The 23,312-nt window shown below is 34.9% G+C and overlaps 1 protein-coding gene across 3 annotated transcripts in view; it reads right to left on the reverse strand.

The window, feature by feature from the left end:
• CCDC18 (coiled-coil domain containing 18) overlaps nucleotides 1–23,312 on the reverse strand; it is a 127,618-nt gene that overhangs the window by 76,519 nt on the left and 27,787 nt on the right. For all 3 annotated transcript variants that reach the window (XM_077746170.1, XM_077746168.1, XM_077746169.1), the window contains exons 8-14: nucleotides 21,417–21,541; nucleotides 20,404–20,564; nucleotides 13,530–13,753; nucleotides 12,139–12,249; nucleotides 11,550–11,681; nucleotides 4,852–4,986; nucleotides 4,376–4,453 (exon numbers count right to left, since the gene is read on the reverse strand). In XM_077746170.1, coding sequence (XP_077602296.1) covers nucleotides 4,376–4,453; nucleotides 4,852–4,986; nucleotides 11,550–11,681; nucleotides 12,139–12,249; nucleotides 13,530–13,753; nucleotides 20,404–20,564; nucleotides 21,417–21,541 — 966 coding nt within the window. The remainder of the gene's footprint in view (nucleotides 1–4,375; nucleotides 4,454–4,851; nucleotides 4,987–11,549; nucleotides 11,682–12,138; nucleotides 12,250–13,529; nucleotides 13,754–20,403; nucleotides 20,565–21,416; nucleotides 21,542–23,312) is intronic.

The following is a 23,312-nucleotide window of genomic DNA, read 5'->3' on the forward strand; positions in this document are numbered from 1 at the left end:
TACATAGTCCAGCTTAGGATACAAAATGCTATCACAGAAAAGATTTATGTAGAAAACCAATTTTTCATTACAAATTAGGAAACCAGAGACTGGAGTCCTGAAGAATACACAGAACATGAACAAGTGAAGAGGGCATTCCAGGAAGAGGGAATGTGTTCAGAGACAAGACAATGTAAAAGGGAACAGTGTGAAGTTGGTAGTTTAGGGGATGTAGAGAATTAATTTATAGGAAAAGGTATTGGGGGGATTAGATTGGAAAGACAGGCCAGGGCCAACTGTCAAGAACCTGTAGGCCAAACACCCTAAAACATTTACCTAAAAAGGTAAGCAATATTTAAGCCTACTCCTTAAGTTCTCTTGGTCAAGAAAAATAGTAAAGTGAGCACACCCTGGTATATCGTGCTAATAATGCCTTGGTGTGAATATTCTGAATATGCTGAAGTCACTAAGAAATGAAAATGTTTGTGTTAGCTAGGAAAAAAAAACTTAAGGAGATGGCTGCATTTGCTTTGAATCAGTGACAACATCTTCAAAAAGGCAGTAATGTAACTTAGTTCAAGTGTTCACATAGCTGCAAATGCTTTATGCTACCTTACTATTAAAGAGCAAATGAGCAAAGAACAACCCAATTTCAGTAAATTTTTTTCACAGAAATTAGTTCAAGGGTCATAATTTGCACATGTGCTCCATATCCCATCTGTCAATAAGATTCTTGTCTTGCTCCTTTCTTGGTGTAATTTTGAGCTACTCAGGAGTGTTTTTTTCCCCTCTAATGTTAATAGTATTCTTGTAAGTCACCTTGAAGGTTAAAAAAAAAAAAAACTCAAGAAAAAGAGAAAAATGCTTCTTCTTGCAGATACTATTTATTCTACATCATGAAATTATCCTCAAAACTCTTATTTCTATATAGAGAATCTTGAAGTTTTCAAAGACTGTCCCTATAACCTGTGACTATAACTAGTAACAGCTAAAAAGTTTAAAATTTTGAATGATTACCCTTGTTAACAAACTGTTGCCCTAGTAATTTTTAAATTAACATTTGTTTTATGAAAGAAAACTTGAGTTTTCTTTCTCAAGCATGAGAATAGGCACTGGTACTTGTATCATCTCCCATACACACAGAGAAAAAATAAAGACTCTCCCAGAATATTATGCCTGGTAATTAACAATGTAAAAACTAATTTTGGCAAGATTTATCACTAGATGTTAAAACCATTTATTATAAGGTTGTTGAGGACATTCATATGGCCTGAAAGAAATCACCCCACATTTTGTTTATTAATTTTAAAGGAAAAAAATGTGTCCTTAACATGGTGTGATCTGGCAGTAATTAGCTTAAGGTGTCAGTATTGGCAATGCCAATAATGGGGCCGTCTGACATGTGCTGCTGGATGGGAAGCAACAGAAGAGCACAGTATAACTCATGTGGTATTCTAGCTGACCTACACTTTTCAGAAGATTCAGCATCAGGAAAAATAGAAGGAGACAGTGAGTTTAAGGAAATCTAAAGTGCTAAATGCAACATGTAATTATAATTGAATCCTAGACTGGAAAAGGAAAAAGAACAAGTTGTAGTATTGTTTTTCATGATTTTAATGAGCACATAAATCACCTGGGCACGCTACTGAACTACAGATTCTGATTCAGTAGGAGGGCCAGGATTAGGGTGAGGTAGGACAGGAGACATGGGTTCAAAATGTAAGGAGGCATTAACTTTCAGGGTCATGCCAAGCACGAGCCCACCACTTATGTAACCCTGAGAGTAAGCATCTCCGTAAGTTTTGCACCAAAAGCAATTTACTTGCTTCACCTTAGTCACAACTCTGTTCAGTAGGTCTGGGGCACAGCTGAAATTCTGTTCACAAGTTCCTAGGTGATGCTGATGCTGCTGGTCCACAGACCATACTTTCAGTAGAAGGCTATAAAGAACAATTTTAAATAACTGGAAAAATTTCAGAATAGACTATGTGTTAAAACGAAATTGCTGATTAATTTTTACTTTCTCTGGTATGTAGAAGAGGTATAGTCATGTAGGAGAAAGTTTCTGCTCACAGGAGATGCAAGCTTAAATATCAAAGGTGTATAGTGTTGTGACATCTGCAACATTCTCTCAGGTGACCAGTGGCAAAAAGAAAATCTGCTCAGGGGTAGGACTGGGTGGGTGTGTGCGTGCATGTGTGTGCAGAGAGAGATGAAGTGGATACAGTTAGACTTTGACAGTGAAGGTGAAGGGTTTATAGATGTTCTCTGTACTATTTCCATTTTTCTGTAGGTTTGGAATTTTTAAAAATAAAATTTAATTAAAATAAACCAATTAAAACTAATAAATAATAAGGCCCAAAACATTTACTACTGTGTTGGATTTGTTATTTGAATAAGAAGTTTGAGAGTCTAAATCTCACTGGATAAGCATCAGTCACTTTATACAAACCACTTATAAATACATGTGTCATTATACAGACATGAATGAATGAAATCAAAACAAAGACACTGCTTGTTGAACCAAAGAATCTCTTCAGGAGTATAGTCTGGGGGTAACTGGTGTGCACTCCAGTCTACCTTTCTTCAACAAAAGCAGCTAAGGTTTTTTGTTGTTGTTTATTTTTTTTCCAGTTTTGACTTTCCTTGGAAAAAGAAAAATCCAGAGTGGAATATAAAAGCAAATCAAAAGAATATAAATAAGCAAATCCTCTAAATCTAATAAGCACCTTCTCAGTTTTCTATTTAACAACAGGTAACATCATTGCTTTAATTTATTGGTTTCTTGTTACCTGTTCAGAATTTTCTCATCAATCTTCTAGTTCTCATTAATAGTACTTTCATAAGTGATAGAACTTTAAATTGATTCTTAGAACTTTCATGCAGGTAGAAAATTCATAATTTTGTGATTTCATTAGTTAACTTTGTATTTCCTTGGATAATGGTTGCATTGATTGCATTTTTCAAGAACTTACTGATTATAAGAAAATATTCTTCGATTTATTACTTTAAAAACAAAATTCAAAAATTTTTATGCAAAGAACAAATTAATGTATGTAGAGGCACATGGCCAAAAGTCAAGAAAGGAAGGTAGTAATGATATATTCAGGAAGAACTAGATTTCAAATATCCTGTTGTTGCTACAAATATCCAGTTATGTCAGATTTGGTATAGTGATATGAACACTGCTTCTATATTTTTTCCTCATTTTGACATTTGCCCAAATAACTCAAACTTATCAAAACTATTAAAGCAATAAAACCCAATATCATAATTTATTCTCTTACTGATTTTTATATCTGGTTATTAACATATGGAAATAAACTACTAGATGATTGGTTATATGTGTTAGGTCATTTAATAAAAAACAGGAGTTAAGTAACAATATAGATTTTATTTAATGAAATTATTTCATGCCTACGACTTTTGTACAGTAATGACTTTTTCATGTTAATGAACTTAGAGGTTATTTTTACATGAGAAAATGAACTGACATGGCAGTATATGTTAAAAGTTTTGGAGAATACTACATGAAAGTTATAATTGTGTTTACATGGGCATACTGGGTCACAAAATTGATTAAAAACAGAGTACCAGGCAAAAGTAACACTGGGTTTTTAAAATATTCTTTATATTCAAGCTATATATGACAGAATAACAGCATGTTTGGACCTATTTTTAAAACTAAAAAAAAAAAAAGGAAAAATTACGAATATATAGTAATTACTTATTAAACTTTGAGTAACTGAGTATATGCTAAATATATGCACTTCATTTCATTTACTTCCCACACTTGACCCTCTTCCAGAATATTATTATCCGTATTTTAGGGATGAAAAAGTTCAGAAAGCGTAAATAACCCAGCCAGGGTTAAAGTCAACTAGTAAGCACTCTGAAATCAGAATTGAAAAATCCAAGTCAATTTAGCTCCAAAGCCCATGCTTTTAACTGTGACAACAGACTGGCCAAAAAATTGTATTTTATCTAGAAATTCTGATTGTATCCTCTAATTAATCTTATAGCAGAACTGGTAAAAAAGAAGCAAAACTGGACCACTTGTAGATTCATCTCCTTTCAGTTTCTCTGTTATTCTTTACTGGAATGTTAATAAGCAGCTACTGTTAAAAAAACACTTTTGTTAAAAAAGAAATCTTTCTTAAGGCAAATAAAAAAGTGGGGGTTAGACAATCCACAGATTACCAACAATCAAATAATTAAGATCATAACTCACACTGAAGAAAAAATATACTTACAGAAACTAAGTTCACTGACTTAGGTCAAATCTTTACCTGCTAATTTTTATCTGAATAATTTTTACAATTTATAGAGAAAAGTAAAAAAGCTATGAGAATGTCTCCATTTAAGAATAAAGTTTTAAAAAATTTAGCATACTAGCCTTGATTGTTTCTTCAGATACTTGGTTCTGTAATGCTCTCAAAGCTTCATCTTTCTTAATGTTTTCCTTTTCCATTTCCTGAAAACATACATATTGATAGCAAAAATATAAGTACATGTATAAATATTTTAATTAAAAAAATTTTTTGTAATGTTTTATTTATTTTTGAGAGAGACAGACAGTGTGAGCAGGGGAGGGTCAGAGAAAGAGGGAGACACAGGACCCGAAGACAGGCTCCAGGCTTTGAGCCGTCAGCAGAGAGCCTGACGCAAGGCTCGAACCCATGAACCGTGAGATCATGATCTGAGCTGAAGCCGGACATTGAACCAACTGAGCCACCCAGGCGCCTCTAAAAATTTTAATTTTAGCATTACTATTGGGCTGTTAAGCAGTTGATTTAATTAGAATTAAAGGGAGGTTACAGACACAAAGTATCAGTCAGCTTTTAAAGAACATTTTTACAAAGATGATTTTACCCCTTTGCTTTCTGTCAGGAGTCTGTCTAGTGATTCAAGATGATGTTGTTTACATATTATATCTTGCTGCAAAATGGACATAGTCTTTTCTTGTTCTTTAAACTGTTGGTCTTTTTTCTCGAGTTGAGATTCAAGCTAAATGTAAAAATAGGATCTATTAATTTCATATAATTTTTTAAAATTATGAAACATTTTAAATATATAGAAAAGAATGTAATACTCCTATGTTAAATTACTACTGAAATTACATACACTTTTGCATTTTGCCAAATTTCCTTCAGTTTCTCTCCCTCGAGGGAAGAAATAAAATCACATAGCTAGGTCTTATTCCTCATCAGTACAGCTGATTTCCTCCCTCATCAATACAGGTGACCTTTGACTAACAGGTTTGAACCACACAGGTCCACTTATATGAGGATTTTTGGGGCTATAAATGCATTTTTACTTTTCCTTATGATTTTCTTAATATTTTCTTTTCTCAGGTTTACCTGATTGTAATAATATACTATACGATACCTGTAACCTACAAAATATGAGTTAGCTATTTTGTTTTCAGTAAGGCTTCTGGTCAAGAATAGGCTGTTAGCAGTCAAGTTTTGTGGGAGTCAAAAGTTAAATGCAAATTTCTGACTGTGCAGGGGGTTGGTGCCCCTAACCCTTATGTTACTGGAAGGTTAACTCTATTATTGAAATTGGTCTATCATTCTCTGGTATGTTTCTCACACATGTTTTTTGTGCTTTTACTACATATGTAGACCTATGAACAATATGTAATGTATTTTTGTTTTGAAAATTTATACAAACAATATCAATACAATACTTCTGCAAGTTTTAGCAACTTGATTTTTCACTCAATATTGTTTTAGCTAATTATCCCTGGATATTTATCCATGCATGGATATGTGGATCTAATTCATTTTCTTTTAAGTTTACTTACTTATTTTGAGAGGGAGAGAAAGTGTGTGCACACAAGCTTAGGAGAAGCAGAGAGGGAGGGGAAGAGAATCCCAAGCAGAATCCGTGCTGTCGGCACAGAGCCCAATTTTGGGCCTGATCCCATGAACTATGAGATCATGACCTGAGCTGAAATCAAGAGTCATAAGCTTAATCAAGTGAGCTACCTAGGCACCCCTACTTTACTGTTTTTTATAACAGTACAGTATTCCATTGTAACAACAAACTATAGCTTATCTTCTACTCAAGAACAGTCTGATATTCTATTTTTCACCACCATAATAATATTACAATATACCCTGTGAACATGTCTTTTTATGTACATATATTACTTTCTTTAGAATAGACCACCTAGAAGTGGACTTTCCACATTTCCAATTTCATTAGATACTTCTCCTCAAAGTGCATCAAAATTTATGCTTTCAATAGAAATACGTAAGATTCTTGGGGCACCTGGGTGGCTCAGTCAACTGAGTGTCCAAACTGGGCTCAGGTCATGATCTCACGGCTCGTGAGTTCAAGCCCCACACTGGGGTCTCTGCTGACAGCTCAGATACTGCAGCCTGCTTAAGATTCTGTATCTCTCTCTCTCTCTCTCTCTCTCTCTCTCTGCCCCTTCTTGCTCACACTCTGTCTCTCTCTCTCTCTCAAAAATAAACATTTAAAAAATTAAAAAAAAGAGAAATATGTAAGATTTTCATTCCCACAACTTCATCAATAATTGGTGTCATCAAACTTTCAAGACTTCCGTGAAGATAAAATAGGAAATTACTGATATGCGTATATGCATATATGTGCATATAACATGACGTACAAAAATTATGTGATATGTATAGATAAAACACATGCATACATATATAATAAAAATATGGCAGGGGCACCTGGGTGGCTCAGTTGGTTGGGCGTCCAACTTCGGCTCAGGTCATGATCTCACGGTTCGTGGGTTCGAGCCCCACGTCGGGCTCTGTGCTGACAGCTAGCTCAGAGCCTGGAGCCTGTTTCAGATTCTGTGTCTCCCTCTCTCTCTGACCCTCCCCTGCTCATGCTGTCTCTCTCTTGCTCTCTCAGAAATAAATAAAACATAAAAAAAAATATGGTAGTACAAAGCTAACTACAAAATATAAAAACCAAGGAACTTTGAAAACACTCAAATGAAAATAATCAACAAATTAGAGGAAGAGAACAAACAAAGATGGAAGAAAACTAAACAGAGCCTAAAGTACCAGTTGGACACCATAAGGCAGACCAAAATGCAGATCATGGGGGAGAAGAGAGAGAAAAAGGGACATTAAGAATACTTGAAGAAATAATGGCTGAAAGTGTCTAAATTTGATGAAAGATATGGACATAAACATCTAAAAATCTCAACTCCAAGTAAGATGACCTCAAAAGGAAACACCAAGACACATTATAAGGAAATGAGAAAAGAATTTTAACATTTCACTACAAAAAAATCAATAAATTCAAAAGAATACAGCAATGTAGGAAAGGAGGGACAAAAAAGCTATAAAAAATATAGAAAACAAATAACATGATGACAAAAGTAAATCACCCCATCAACATTTAATTTAAATGTAAATAGATTAAACTCTCCACTCAAAAGGCAGAGACTGGCAGAATGGATAAAAACACATTATCCAACTACAGTTCACCCTTAAACAATACAAAAGTTAGGAGGGCTAGTCCCCTCTGCAGTAAAAAATCTGTGTATAACTTATGTGCAGATAGGTGGCTCAGTTGGTAGAGTCTGACTTTGGCTCAGGTCATGATCTCATGGCTTCTTCTGAGTTCGAGTCCCGCACTGGGCTCTGTGCTGACAGCCCAGAGTCTGGAGCCTGCTCTGGATTTTGTGTCTCCCTTTCTCTCTGTTCCTCTCCTGCTTGCACTCTGTCTCTCTCTGTCTCAAAAATAAACTTTAAAATTCAAAAAAAGAATCTGGGTATAACTTTTGACTTCACAAAAACGTAACTACTAATAGCTTACTGTTAATCAAAGCCTTACCAATAACATAAACAGTTGATTGACACATATTTTGTGTGTTACATGTACCATATTCTTATAACAAAGCCAGAGAAAAAAGTTATTAACAAAATCATAAGGAAGAAAAATACATTCACAGTCCTGCTATAAAAAATCCACAAATAAGTGGACCCATGCAGATCAAACTCATGTTGTTCATGGGTCAATTGCATATGCTGTCTACCAGAGACTCACTTAAGATCCAAAGACGCAAACATGTTAGAAGTGAAAGGAAGGAAAAAGATATTCCATGCAAACAGTAAAAGAGAGTAGGAGTACCTACACAAATATCAGATAAAACAGACTGATTAAATCAGAAAAGTTATAAGAAACAAAGAAATATATTACATATTACTAAAAGGTTCAAAACAGTAGTGAGATATAACAATTATAAAATTTACTCAGGTAATGACAGACCATCAAAATATATGAGGCAAAAACGGAGAGAATTGAAGGGAAAAACAGAGTTCTACAAAAACAGTTAGAAATTTCAATACCCCACTCACAATAATGGACAGAAGACCAGACAGAATATAAGTCAGGAAACAGAGGACTTAACACAATAAACTAGATCTAAATAGACATATACAGAAACCTCTTTCCAAAACCAGAACATACATTCTCTGCAAGTGTGCAGGGGACATTTTGCAGGACAGACCATGTTAGGCCACAAATTGAAGTCTCAACAAATTTAAAAGGGCAAAATATAGTCTCCAACCTCAACCAGATGAAATTAGAAATGAATAATGAAAGGAAAATTTAAAAATTCACAAAACTGTGGCATTAATTATACAGATTTTTAAACAATGAATGAATCAAAGAATTCACAAAAGAAATTGGAAGACACTTAGGAGACAAATGAAAACAAAAACACAACTTATCAAAACTAAAGAGACCCAGCAAAAGTGTGCTAATGGGTAGATTTATAGCTATAAATGCTTACATTAAAAAACAAAAAAAGATCTCAATAACTTAACTTCAAAACATAAGGAACTAGAAAAAGAACAAATTAAACCCAAAGCTACTTGAGGGAAGCAAATAATAAAGATTACAGTAAAGATCAACAAAATGGAGAACAGAAAAACAATAAAGAATATCAATGAAACGAAAAGTTGGTCTTGGGAAAAATAAACAAAATTGACAAATCTTTAGCTGAGTAGATTAAAAAACAGAGACTTCAAATTACCAAAATCAGAAATGAACGTGGGGATGTTACTGCCAATTATACTGAAAGAAAAACATCGTAAAAGGTTATTATGAATAATTGTATGCCCACAAGTTGAATAATCTAGAGGAAATGGACAAATTCCTAGAAATACAAAACCTACAAAGACTGCATCATTCAAAAACAGATAATCTGACTGATCTATACCTGGTAAAGAGGTTCAATCAGTAATCAAAAATCTACCAACAAAGAAAAGCCCTGAATCTGATAATTCACCAGTGAACATTTAAAGACTATCAATCTTTCTCAAACTTTTCCAAAAAAATTAAGGAAGAGAGAACACTTCTTAACTAATTCTGAGACCAGTTTTAACCTGATACCAAAACCAGATAAAGGCACTAAAGGAAAACTACAGACCAATATCCCTTATAATGCCAAAATCAATATAATACTAATAATCCAAATTCAGCAGCATAGTAAAAGGATTATACACTATAATCAAGTGGGATTTATTCCTGGAATGCAGGGGTGGTTCAACATATGAAAATCAGGGGCACCTGGGTGGCTTAATCAGTTGGGCGTCCAACTGAATTTTTGGCTCACGTTCTTAAGATCAAGCTCCATGTCAGGCTCTGTGCTGACGGCATGGAGGCTGCTCAGGATTCCCTCTCTCTCTCTGCCCCTGCCTCACCCATTGCTCTCTCTCTCTCAGAACATTAAAAAAAAAATCAATGTTATATACCGTATCAAAACAATGAAGGAAAAAAACACACATGATCATCTCAATTGATGAAGAAAAAAAGTTGACAAAACTCAACACCCTTCCATGATAAAAACACTCAACAAGCTAGGAATAAAAGAAAGCTACCTTAATATAATATAAGTCATATATGAAATACCCACAGCGGGGTGCCTGGGTGACTCAGTCGGTAATGTGACTTTAGCTCAGGTCATGAGCGGACAGCTCTGTGGTGACAGTACAGAGCCTGGATGGTTCAGATTCTGTGTCCCCATCTCTCTATTTGCCCCTCCCCCACTCTTGCGCACTCTCACTCTCTCCCACTTTCAAAAATAAATAAACGTTAAAAACATTAAAGGGAAAAAAAAGGGCACCAGGGTGGCTCAGTCGGTTAAGCGTCCGACTTCGGCTCAGGTCATGATCTCATGGTTCGTGGGTTTGAGCCCTATGTCGGGCTCTGTCCTGACAGCTAGCTCAGACCCTGGAGCCTGTTTCGGATTCTGTGTCTCCCTCTATCTCTGACCCTCCCCTGCTCATGCTGCCTTTCTCTCTCTCTCTCAGAAATAAGTAAAACATTAAAAAAAAAAAAAAAGAAAAGGAAACTCACAGCTAACATCCTACTCAAATGGTGAAAGACTGAAAGCTTATCCTCTAAGATCAGGAAGAAAATAAGGATGCCTCCTCTCACTTCCTTTTTTTTTTTTTTAAATATTTATTTATTATTGAGAGACAGAGATAGAGCATGAGCATGGAAGGGGCAAAGAAAGGGGAGACACAGAATCTGAAGCAGGCTCCAGGCTCCGAGCTGTCAGCACAGAGCCTGACGAGGGGCTCGAACTCACAAACCACAAGATCATGACCTAAGCTGAAGTCAGACGCTTAACCGACTGAGCCACCCAGACACCCCTACCCCCTCTCATTTATATTCAGCACAGTACTAGAAGTTCTTACCATACCAGTCAGTGTCCATTGATAATAAATGGATAAGCAAAATGTGGTATATACATACAATAGAAAATCATTCATTCTTATAAAGGAAACAAATTCTGCAATATGCCACTATATGGATAAACCTCAAGGACATTATGCTAAGCGAATTAAGCCAGTCACAAAAAGACAAATACTGTATGATTCCACTTATATGAGGTACTTAGGGTAGTCAAAATCATAGGGACAGAAGAAAATAGAATGATGGTAGCTAGGGAGTGGTGGGAGGGGGGAATGGGAGTTACTGTTTAATGGGTACAGAGTTTCAGTTCTGATATTACTGCACAGGTCCCTTAGGCTCTGTTCTTTTTTTTTTTTTTTCCAAATTTTTTTTCCTCTCTGTTTCTCAGCCTGAGCAATGTCTATTGCTCTTATTTCAAGCTCATGTTTTTTTCTCTTATTAGTTCCATTCTACTATTAAGTCCATCCAAATACTGTATTTTTTACTTAGTCTTATGGTTTGGCCCCACAGCTTCTTCTTTACCTTTTTCTTACTCTTTACTCTCAACTCAAAGGTAAGAGCACTTCGACTCTCAACCAGTCTTCAAGCTATTGATATCTCTACTGGACCAGAATCTACAAAATCACTCTTACTTTAATCATGTCAAAAAATAATTATTAAAACTGAAATGGCAAGAGTACTATATAAGAAAGCATTGTAAAATGATCCAGAAGTAATGGGATGCTAATTATACTACCTGCCACTTACTTTTCTAGGTCTCTGTTTCTTCATCTATTAAAAAAAATAAAGTTGAGCTAGTAATGTTAAAGTTCTTTTCAGCATTCATATTCTAAATATACATTATACCTATACGAATAAACATACTATCTTACTCTTTCAATCTGCTTTTCCATTTCTTTATGCTGTTCAAGATGAATTTTCTTGGCCTTTTCAAAAGCTAAACAAATTTTCTCATGTTCTGTATTGATATTGGTTTCTAGACTTCTTATCTTTTCATTCTTTTCCTAGAAATATAAAAAGTTTAAAATAATATAATGAGAACTAGTTTTACATAAAAGTACATAAGTAAAGCATTAAATCTGTCATACTCTATTTTTTGAAGAATCACAATAGTTAATATCAAAGGTCAAAAATATTTAAACATATACATAAGACAATAGGTTATTTTAAAAAACTATCAAAATGAAAAAATTCAACTATTTTTAAATACTGAAAAGCATATCAAAGAAGTTCACTATTTCCTCCAATTCTACTAGAATAAAAATAATTGCAGATAACAATTTGCAATATATAAGCCTATTAACTTAAAAATACAGAAAAAAACAAATAATCAGAAAATTTAGTAGAATTTATCCTTTTCTATTTGGTATACTGTATAACAATGATAACAAAACAAACATATTGTCACAAATCAAGTGCATTAAAGTCACAGTGAATTTGTAACTACACAGTAATATTTACCATAAGCTCCTGTTCTAGTTCTGCATTTTTTGCCGCAATAGAGGAATAAGCAACTATTTTTTCTTCCAGCTGTTTCTCTAGAGTTAAAAGTTGAGAACATTTCTTTGTCATCTGAAAACACAGAGAAATAAATTATTTTAAAAAATTACTTTTAAAAGTAATTTGGAAGAAAGATTAGTGAAGGGAAGACCAGGGACTGTTCCATCTATATAATACATAAGTAATTTAATTCTGAGTTCTATGTCCAAAGAGAATTACATCCTAACCCATTTCTTAAAAGTAGCTTTAAAGACTGAAATTAGTATAAACAATGTTAATAGTAGCTATTTCTGGTGGTAAAATTATTAAAGACTTATTTTCTTCTTTGTCCTTTTCGGTACTTTCAACAACAATTTTATAATTTAAAAAGTTATTAATTTCAGTACTAGGATATTTTCTAAGGAAGCTGATGGCTATAATTTAGTTTTACATGGACTAAATCTACTGAATCAGAATCACTAGAATAGTACCCAGAAATCTACATGTAAAGCAGGAGGCTCTGCTGTTTGCTAACAATCAGAATCCTCTATTATCACTCCTTTTCTTCCAATAACATAATCCAAGTTCTTTACTTGTAAATGTGTTTTAGTCATACTAATGTAAATGTGGGGTTTTTTTTTCTTTTTTTGAAAGAGAGAGAGAGAGAGAGAGTGTGAGCAAACACAGCAGGGGAGAGGCAGAGAGAGAGAGAGAGGGAGACAGAAACAGCTCCAGGCTCTGAGTTGTCAACATAGAGCCTCACGTGGGGCTCGAATTCACAAACCACAACAAGATCATGACCTAAGCTGAAGTTGGACACTTAACCAACTGAGTCACCCAGGTGCCCCTAGCCATATTAACTTATACTTGGAAGAAATAACAGACTGCAATAAAAAANTCTTTTTTTGAAAGAGAGAGAGAGAGAGAGAGAGTGTGTGAGCAAACACAGCAGGGGAGAGGCAGAGAGAGAGAGAGGGAGACAGAAACAGCTCCAGGCTCTGAGTTGTCAACATAGAGCCTCACGTGGGGCTCGAATTCACAAACCACAACAAGATCATGACCTAAGCTGAAGTTGGACACTTAACCAACTGAGTCACCCAGGTGCCCCTAGCCATATTAACTTATACTTGGAAGAAATAACAGACTGCAATAAAAAATAAGTTCCACCATATTTGAGACCTGTTAGCCACTAAAGAGTAATTTCTTACTTTTAACAGAAGATTTCCAAATACAATTTTAAAAGAATTTATAACTAATGTGGTACCATTAATTTTTTTAATGTATAAATCTAGATTTACACATACAACTTTTATAAAACTCTACCTTTTCACGTCTCCAAAGTTAGTACATATAAACAGCTAATTCAAGCTTACTTCACTTTCAAGTTTGCTAGAGTTTGAAGCTTTCTCCAGCAGCTCCTCTTGTATCAGCTGAAACTGACTAGTTCGGTGCGCCATGTTAACCTTCAAATCAGAATTCTCAGCTTCTATTTGCATCAACTTAGTACGTAGTTCTTCTATTCCAGAAGCAAGTTTTTGCCTTTCTCTTTCATATTGCTTGTTCACAGAATGTTGGTTTTGATCTTTTATTCTTTCTCCTAACAAACATAAAAGGAGAATTCCTCTGTACAAAACTTAAAGAATAAAAACCTATTTCAGTGTTGAAAGATTTAGTCATAAATAGTTTAATTTCTCATCTAAAGAATACTAAAGGGAATGGAGAACGAGACTTACTTTAAGGAAAAGATAATGAAGGAACATGGCAAGAAAACATACTTTCTATTATTAAGTACATAACAAAGTAGGAATAACTTCTGAATCGCACTCTTTTCTAGATTATTCCTTCATACTAAAAAGAGCCCTTCCCCACCTATAAAAAAATTGCCATATTTTGGATAGAAAACACTGTAAAAAAAATCATTGTTAAAAAATCATTGCATCCTTAAACTGAAGTTAACCACAAAATTTCTCTAGATAACTTGACATCATTAAACATATTTTTATTTATTGTATATAGCTGCAGTTCAAAGGCTGAAAACTGGGAAATCTTTCTACTCTAAACTAACTCATGAGATTTCAGTGATGCCTTTTTAAAAACTACTGAGGGTTATCAAAGGTACTTGTTTGAATGCATCCTTTCTCCACTATAAACATATAAACCAACTCCCACCTGAAAGTAACTTAGCTTTCAGGAGCTTTAACGAGGCATCATGTATGTGACTGCATGAGAACACACAGAGGTATGGAAATAAGTGGAGATGCACTATGCCTTCTTCAACGGTTGCACAAGTAGCCATTTCCTATCAATTCTCCATATCCCTAATATTTCACTTTCTAGGCTATCATTAGCTCTATACTCTTTGATGTAAGAGAACTTATGACGTATTTATCAACATCTCTAATAATCAGCATTCACTCTGCTAATAAGGCCATCACTCCCTTTCCTATTCTAATCACTTAGATTTCTAATTCTCTCTGCTGTCATTCCTCCTGCAGGAGCCAATCATATTTGACAATACATATGTTAACCAATAGGGTAACCACTAAAAAAGTAAAGAAGTATAGTTAACTAATCAATAGTGGAGATTTTTAAAAAATGGAATACCAAAATATAATTGATCTAAAAGGCGGCAGGAAAGATGAATAAAGGCCATTAGAATAAATAGGAAACAAATACCAAGATGATAAACTTAAGCCCAAAAAAGATCAATAGTTGAATTAAATGTGTCTAACTATTCCAATGAAAGAGCAAAAAATGTTAGATTATAAAAGCAAAAACCAATTATATGCTTTATATCAGAAACTCACTCTATAAAAATACAGATTAAAAGGATGAAAAAAGTTATACTAGGCAAACCCTAATCAAACACAGATGGAGTGATGATCAGAAAGAAAACAATCCCATTTACAACTGACCCCAAAAGAATAAAATACCTAAGAATAAATTTAAGGAGAGGAAAGATTTGTACACCCAACACTATAAGACAATGATGAAAGAAACTGAAGACACAAATTAATAGTTTGTGTTCATGGACTGGAAAAATTAATACTGTGAAAATGTCCATACTACCTGAATCTACAGATTTAATTCAACCTCTACCAATCAATGGCATTTTTTTAATGGAACAAAAGACAATCCTAAAATCTGTATGGAATCATAAAATACCCCAAATAGCTAAAGTAACCTTGAGAAAGTAAAACAAAGCTGAAGACATCATACTTCCTAATTTCAAACTTTATTATAAAAACATAGTAATAAAAACAGTATAATATTGGCATTAAAAACAGATACATAGGGGTGCCTGGGTGGCTCAGTCAGTTGTCTAACTCTTGATTTCAGGTCAGGTCATCATCTCTCAGTTCATGGGATTGAGCCCTGTATTGGGCTCTGCACTGACAGCATGGAGCCTGCTTTGGATTCTCTCTTTCCCTCTCTCTCTGCCCCTCCCCTGCTCATTCTCTATTTCTCAAAATAAGTAAACATTAAAGAAAAACCCAGACATACAGAACAAAGCAGCACAGAGAGTACAAAAATAAACCTTTGTATATAGGGTAAATTAATTTACAATGGAGTCAAAAACATACAATAGGGAAAGGATTCTCTTTTTAGTCAACAGTGTTGGGGAAACTGAACAGCCATATGCAAAAGAATGAAACTAGACCGCTATCTTAAGTAGACAAAAATCAACTTAAAATGGCTTAAAGACTTGAATATTAAACCCAAAACATAAAACTTCTGGAAGAAAAACCTAAAAAGCTGTTAGATATCAGTCCTGGTAATAATATTTATTGGATTTAACACCAAAAACAAAAGCAAAAAGTAAAAATAAACAGGTGGGACTATATCAAACTAAAAACCTCTTTACAGCAAAAGAAACCATCAACAGGGCATCTGAGTGGCTCAGTCGGTTGAGCGTCCGACTTCAGCTCAGGTCATGATCTCATGGTTTGTGGGCTCAAGCCCCGCATGGGCTCTGTGTTGACAGCTTAGAGCCTGGAGCCTGCTTCGGATCCTGTGTCTCCCTCTCTGTCTGCCCCTCCCCTGCCCATGCTGCCTCTCTCTCTCTCTGTCTCAGAAATAAATAAAAAACTTAAAAAAAAAAAAAGAAACCATCAACAAAATGAAAAGACAATCTACAGAATGGGAGAAAATATTTGTACATTTGTATCTGACAAGGGAGTAATATCCAAAATACAGAGGTGCTTGGGTGGCTCAGATTGGATAAGCGGTCGACTTCAGTCCACGTCATGATCTCACGGTTCAGGAGTTCGAGCCCTGTGTCGGGCTCTGTGCTGACAGCTCAGAGCCTGGAGCCTGCTTCAGATTTTGTCTCCCTCTCTCTCTGTCTCTCTCAAAAGTAAACATTAAAGTAAATATATATATATATATATATATATATATACACAAAATACATAAACACTCATATAACAAAATAGCAAAAAACCCAAACAACCCAATTAAAAAATGGGCAGAAGATCTAAATAAGACATTTTTTCAAATAAGACATGAAATGGCCAACAGACACATGAAAAGATGTTCAATCCTGCCAATCATCAAAGAAATGCAAATCAAAATCACAATGAGGTATCACTTCACACCTACAAAATGGCTATCATCAAAAAGATGAGAAATAAATGTAGGTTGACAATGTGGAGAAAAGGAAACCCTTGTGCCCTGTTGCTGAGCATGTAAACTGATTCAGCCACTATGGAAAACAGCATGAAATTTCCTTTAAAAAATTAAAAAGAGAATTACCACATGATGCAGTAATTCCACTTCTGAATATTTACCTGGATGAAAAGAAATCAGTATCTGCACTCCTATGTTCATTGCAGCATTATGTACAATAGCCATAGAAGTAATCGAAGCATCTGCGGATGGATGCATGGATAAACAGAATGTAGTACACACACACACACACACACACACACACACACACACACACTGAAATACTATTTAGCCATAAAAAGGACATCTTTTTACTTGTGACAACATAAATGAAACTTGAAGACATTAGGTTAAATGATAAGCCAGGCAGAGAAAGACAAATACTTTATGATCTCACTTATAAGGGAAATCTAAAAAAAAACCCAAAAAACAAAAAGCCAAACTCATAGAGAACAGAGTTGTGTTTGCCAGAGGTAGGGGTTAGTGGTAGGAAAAATGGGTAAATGTGGTCAAAAGGGACAAACTTTCAGTTATAAGATAAACAACTCCAGGGTATAGATATACTGTAAAGCATGGTGACTATAGTTAATAATAGTATATTGTACATTTGAAAATTATTGAGAGAGTAGATCTTAAAAACTCTCATACCTCCTCAAAATTTGTTACTTATCTGTGATGGACATTTAAATAGACTTAACTGTGGTTATCATTTCAAAATATACACAAATATCATATTATTATGTCATATACCTAAAACGAATACGATGTTATATGTCAATTATATATCAATAAAAAAATTAGCTGGAGTAACTATAATAACGTATCTTAAAAAAATGTTTATTCATTTTTGAGAGAGAGAGAGAGAGGGAGACAGAATGCAAGCAGGAACAGAGGAGAGACAGAGAGAGGGAGACACAGAGCTCAAAGTTGGCTCCAGGCTCTGTGCTGTTAGCATAGAGCCAGAGCAGAGCAGAGCAAGGCATGGACCTTGAGATCGTGACCTGAGCTGAACTCAGATGCTTAACTGACTGATCCGCCCAGGTACCCCAGCTGGAGTAACTATATTAATTTTAGACAAAGCAGAGTTCAGACTCACGGAACTAAAAGGATAAATTAACAAACTCACATACATATCTGAAGATTTCAAGACTTTTTCCTCAGTAATTGATAGAACAAGTATGGAGAAAATCAATCAGTAGGGGGAAAGAAGACTCAAGCTACTATAAATACGTTTAAGGGGTGCCTGGGTGGCTCATTTGGTTAAGCGTCAGACTTCAGCTCAGGTCATGATCTCACAGTTTGTGGTTTCAAGCCCCGCATCAGGCTGTGTGCTGACAGCATGGAGCCTGGAGCTTGCTTTGGATTGTGTCTCCCTCTCTCTCTGCCCCTCCCCAACTCGCACTCTCTCTCTCACAAATAAACATTAAAAAATTTTTTTTAATAAATAAGTTTAAGATGACTGACATTCACTCTATCCAATAATCCCCAGAATACACAATTTTTTCAATTGCATTTAAAACATGCATCAAGATAGTCCATCCATATGCTAGCTAATAAACTAAATCTCAAAACACTTTTAAAAACTGAAATCAGGTTAATTCATGAATGAAGTTGTTTAATAGAAACAACTTAATGTCCACTACTAACAACAAAAAGACATTTGGAAAATTCTGAATATTTGGAAATAAACACACACAAGAGATATTATAAGATATTTTGAAGTGAATAAAATGAAAATACAACACATAAATATAAGTGGGATGCAGATACAGCATTACCTAAAGAGAAGTATTTTATACCCTTAAATACTTATTATTAGAAAAGGTTTAAAATCAATCATATAAGCTTTCACTTTAAAAAAAAGTTAAAGACAGAATTAAACCCAAAGAAAATTAAGGAGTACAAGGATCCTGAGGAAAATGTGGTTATTTTGGGTTTTTTTGTTTGTATGAGTAACATAGCATGTTACGTTAGCTTCAGGTGTACAAACACTAATTCAACATTACTCAGTGTTCATCATGATAAGTGCACTCTTTTCTCTTTTTTACATTTATTTATTTTTGAGAGATAGAGACAGACAAAGCACGAGAGATAGGGGCAGAGAGAGAGGGAGACACAGAATCCGAAGCAGGCTCCAGGCTCCGAGCTGTCAGCACAGAGACTGACGCAGGGCTCCAACCCACGAACCCCGAGATCATGACCTAAAGCCGAATTCTGACGCTTAAGCAATTCAGTCACCCAGGTGTCCCATGATAAGTGCACTCTTAATACCCTTTTATCTATTTCACTCTTTCCCCCTAGTCACCTCCCCTCTGGCAGCTACCAATTTGTTTTCCATAGTTAAGAGCATTTTTTGGGTCTGTTTTTCTCTGTTCATTTGGTTTGTTCATTCTTAAATTCCACATATGAATAAAATCATATGGTATTTGTCTTTCTCTGTCTGACTTATTTCACTTAGCATAATAACCTCCAGCTCCAGCTATGCTGTTGCAAAAGGCAGGATCTCATTCCTTTTTATGGCGGAATATTCCAGTGTGTATTCCACAACCCATATATACACACCACATCTTCTGTACCCATTCATCTATCAGTGGACACTTGGGTTGCTTCCATATCTTGGCTATCATAAATAATGCCACAATAAACATAGAAATGCATATACCTTTCTGAATTAATGTTTTTGTTTTCTTTGGGTAAATACCCAGTAGTGAAATTACTGGATTATACAGTATTTCTATTTTTAATTTTTTTTTACTATAATTTATTGCCAGTTAGCTAACATACAGTGTATATAGTATGTTCTTGGTTCTGTTTTTAAGGAACCTTCATACTGTTTTCCACAGTGGCTACACCAGTTTGCATTCCCACCAACAGTGGACAAGTGTTGCTTTTTCTCTACATCTTCAACAAAACTTGTTATTCCTTGTGTTTTAGATTTTAGCCACTCTGACAGGGGTGAGGTGATGTCTTACTGAGGGTTTGATTTGCATTTCCCTGATGATCAGTGATGTTGAACATTTTTTTCATGTGTCTGTTGGCCATTTGTATATCTTCTGATGAAAATGTTTGATATTTTACTTGTGGTGATAGTTACAAGGGTATAGACATGAAAAAATATACATTTAACAAAACATACCAAACTTTGTTATTTTAAATGGTTGTGTCTTACTGTAAGTAAATTTTACTTCGGTAAAGTACATTTTTTGATGTTTTTAAATCTTATTTTTGAGACAGAGGGAGAGAGGGAGGAGTACAGAGAGAGGGAGACAGAGAATCTCAAGCAGACTCTGCACTTTCAGCAGACAGCCTGACATAGGGCTTAAACTCACAAATCATGAAATCATGGCCTGAGCCAAAACGAAGAGTTGGATGCTTACCTGACTGAGCCACCCAGGGGTGGCTTTATCACTTTTAAAGAATAATGCAAAGTTCAACAATTTTGAAATTCTTGCTGTCTCACCAACTCGTAACTAGTAATAACAGATTACTGATGATACCAACTACACATCTGACAATCCATTCCTCTAAAAAACTATCATAAACAACTTTGAATTAAAGAATTCAATTTAATATACTCACCTAACTGACTACTTCCTAGTTTTACCGGTTCCATCTCTACACTATTTAATTTGCCACTTTCTTGTTTGTTATTATAAGCAATAAGATTCTGAGATAATTGATTTGCGGCCAGGTTTGCCTGAAGCTTCTGAATTTCTGCCTCCTTTATTGCAAGTTTAATCCTGGAATAAAATAAAATACACCAAAAACTATTAGAAAGACCTATATAAATATCTCATACAATTTTTACCTTTCAAGTTGGCAAAAATTTTAACTCTGATATTAGTTAACTATTGGGCAGGATGTAGGAATTCTTACATACCACGGATGGGAATGTAAACAGGTGCAGCTACTTTAAAAACTTGATAGTACCTAGTAAAAGTAAAAATGACCTAGCTATGACCTAGCAATTTCACTTTTAGGAATATACACTAGAGAAACTCTAGCATATTGTATAAGGAAACAAATAAAGGTATGTACTTTGCAGCACTGTTTGTAACATAAGAAAACTACAAACAAGGTACTATCAATAAGTGGTGACACACTTCTAGGACAGACTCCTATACAGCTATTAAAACTACCTACATTAATCCACCCATTGATCTGTCACTCTACCTACCTACCTCATCATGTATGAATTTAAAAAATAATGCGGAGTAAAGAAGCAAAATTACAAACATCATAAGCATATATATTTTGCATGTATGTGTGAATGTAAACATATACAAAATGGACTGAAGAATACGTACCGAATTTATGATGGTGGATACTTAAGAGGAGAATTGAGACTAGTGAGAATGATCAATGAGGTATTATCCACCCTGTAATGGTCTATGTTTTACTTAAACACATTTGAAAACAATATCACAGAATATTAAGAATGAATTCTTAGTTGTGTAATCACAGACGTTTGTTATAATACTCGCTGAACTTTTCTGTATATTTTTCATCTTCTCAATTAAGGATTTTAATTTAATTACCAATTAAAAAATAAACCTTGTATTTGCTACAGCTTCAGCATCTGAAAACCATACCTCAATTCTGAAATCAGCATTTTATTTGCCTCACAGCAGTGAATGTAATTATCTTCCTTGTTTGACAAATTACTCATCTGGTGCTTAGAAAGAGATGATTTAAAGCCAAATGTTTCCTTTCTCAACTGCAAATTTAAAAAGAGACATATATACAGTTATAATATTTATGATGCAATTGTTTTATTCAGAATTCCAATTTTGAAAAATTGTGTGAATTTAACAGAAACAACCTAATGTTCGTCAATAGGATAAATATATAAATACATTATGAAATACTGAGATAACAGGAGAATCACAATAGTTAAAATAAACCTGCATTACATAAATCATTATGGAGATATCACACAATACAGTATGTGAAAAACAATACAAGCACATATAGCATTTCCCAAAATACTTTAGCTATACTTTTAAAAATAAAATAAAATAGGTAAGCAAAAAAACAAATAAATAAAATAAAATTGGTAAGTCTACCACCCATTCAAATATATTTGAAACCGGGGCATCCTAGGTGGCACAGTTGGTTAGGAGTCTGATTCCTGATCTTGGCTGGGATCCAACCATTCGTGAGTTTAAGCACCGCATCAAGCTCTGAGCTGATGGCGCGGAGCCTGTTGGGGATTCCATCTCTCCTTCTCTCTGACCCTCCTCAGAGGGTCAGATTTCTGACATAGTTATACTTACCTTGTTTCTAATCTCACTTTTACATATGGTCATATACGTAACTGAAAGAAATGAGGGCCATCTGCTATCATAAAAACATTTTAATAAGTACATGAAAAGTTGCTCCACATTATTAGTCATTAGAACAATGTAAATTAAAACCACAATGTGGGGCACCTGGGTGGCTCAGTCAGTTAAGCAGCCGACTTCAGCTCAGGTCATGGTCTTGTGGTTCATGGGCTCAAGCCCCATGTCAGGCTCTGCGCTGGAGCCTGCTTCGTGTGAAGCCTGCTTCGGATTCTGTGTCTCCCTCTCTCTCTGCCCCATCCCACCCCCCACTCACTCTCTGTCTGTGTCTCTCAAAAATAAATAAACGTTAAAAAAAACTTTTTTTAAAAACCCACAATGTGATACCACTTCACACTCACTAAGATGGCTACAATCTAAAAGACAGACAATAACAAATGTTGGCTAGGTTGTAGAAAAACAGGAACCCTCGTACATTCCCGGTATGAATGTAAAATGGTACAGCAACTTTGGAAAACAGTTCAGTATAACTTTACCATATGACCCAGCAATTCCATTCCTACATATCTACTCATGAGAAATGAAAGTATGTCCACAGAGGGGCGCCTGGGTGGCTTAGTCGGTTAAGCATCCGACTTTCGCTTAGGTCATGATCTCGCGGTTCGTGGGTTCGAGCCCCGCGTCGGGCTCTGTGCTGACTGCCAGCTCAGAGCCTGGAGCCTGTTTCAATCTGTGACTCCCTCTCTCTCTGACCCTCCCCTGCTCACACTGTCTCTCTCTCTCTCTCTCCCCTAGAAATAAAAAAAAAATTAAAAAAAAAAAAATTAAAAAAAAAAAAAGAAAATATGTCCACAGAGACTTGTATGCAAATATTCGTAGCAGTATTGTTCGTAACAGTCCAAACATGGAAGCAACCCAAATGTCTATCTACTTTACTGGTGAACGGTTAAATAAGATGTGCAATAGCCATACAACTGAATAATATTCAACAATAAAAAGATATGGAGTACTGATACATATCACAATGAATGATCCTCAAAACTTTTTAGAATGCAAAACACCATATATTGTATTTCATTTACATGAAATATCCAGAAAAGATAAATCTCTAGAGGCAGAAAATACATTAGTGGTTCCCTAGGGGTGAGTGTGGTATAGGGATCTTCTGAATGATAAAAATGTTTGAAAACTAGATTGCGGTTTTTT

Source organism: Crocuta crocuta, unplaced genomic scaffold, assembly GCF_008692635.1.
Source record: "Crocuta crocuta isolate KB4526 unplaced genomic scaffold, BGI_CrCroc_1.0 scaffold48, whole genome shotgun sequence".
Classification (NCBI taxonomy): Eukaryota; Metazoa; Chordata; class Mammalia; order Carnivora; family Hyaenidae; genus Crocuta; species Crocuta crocuta.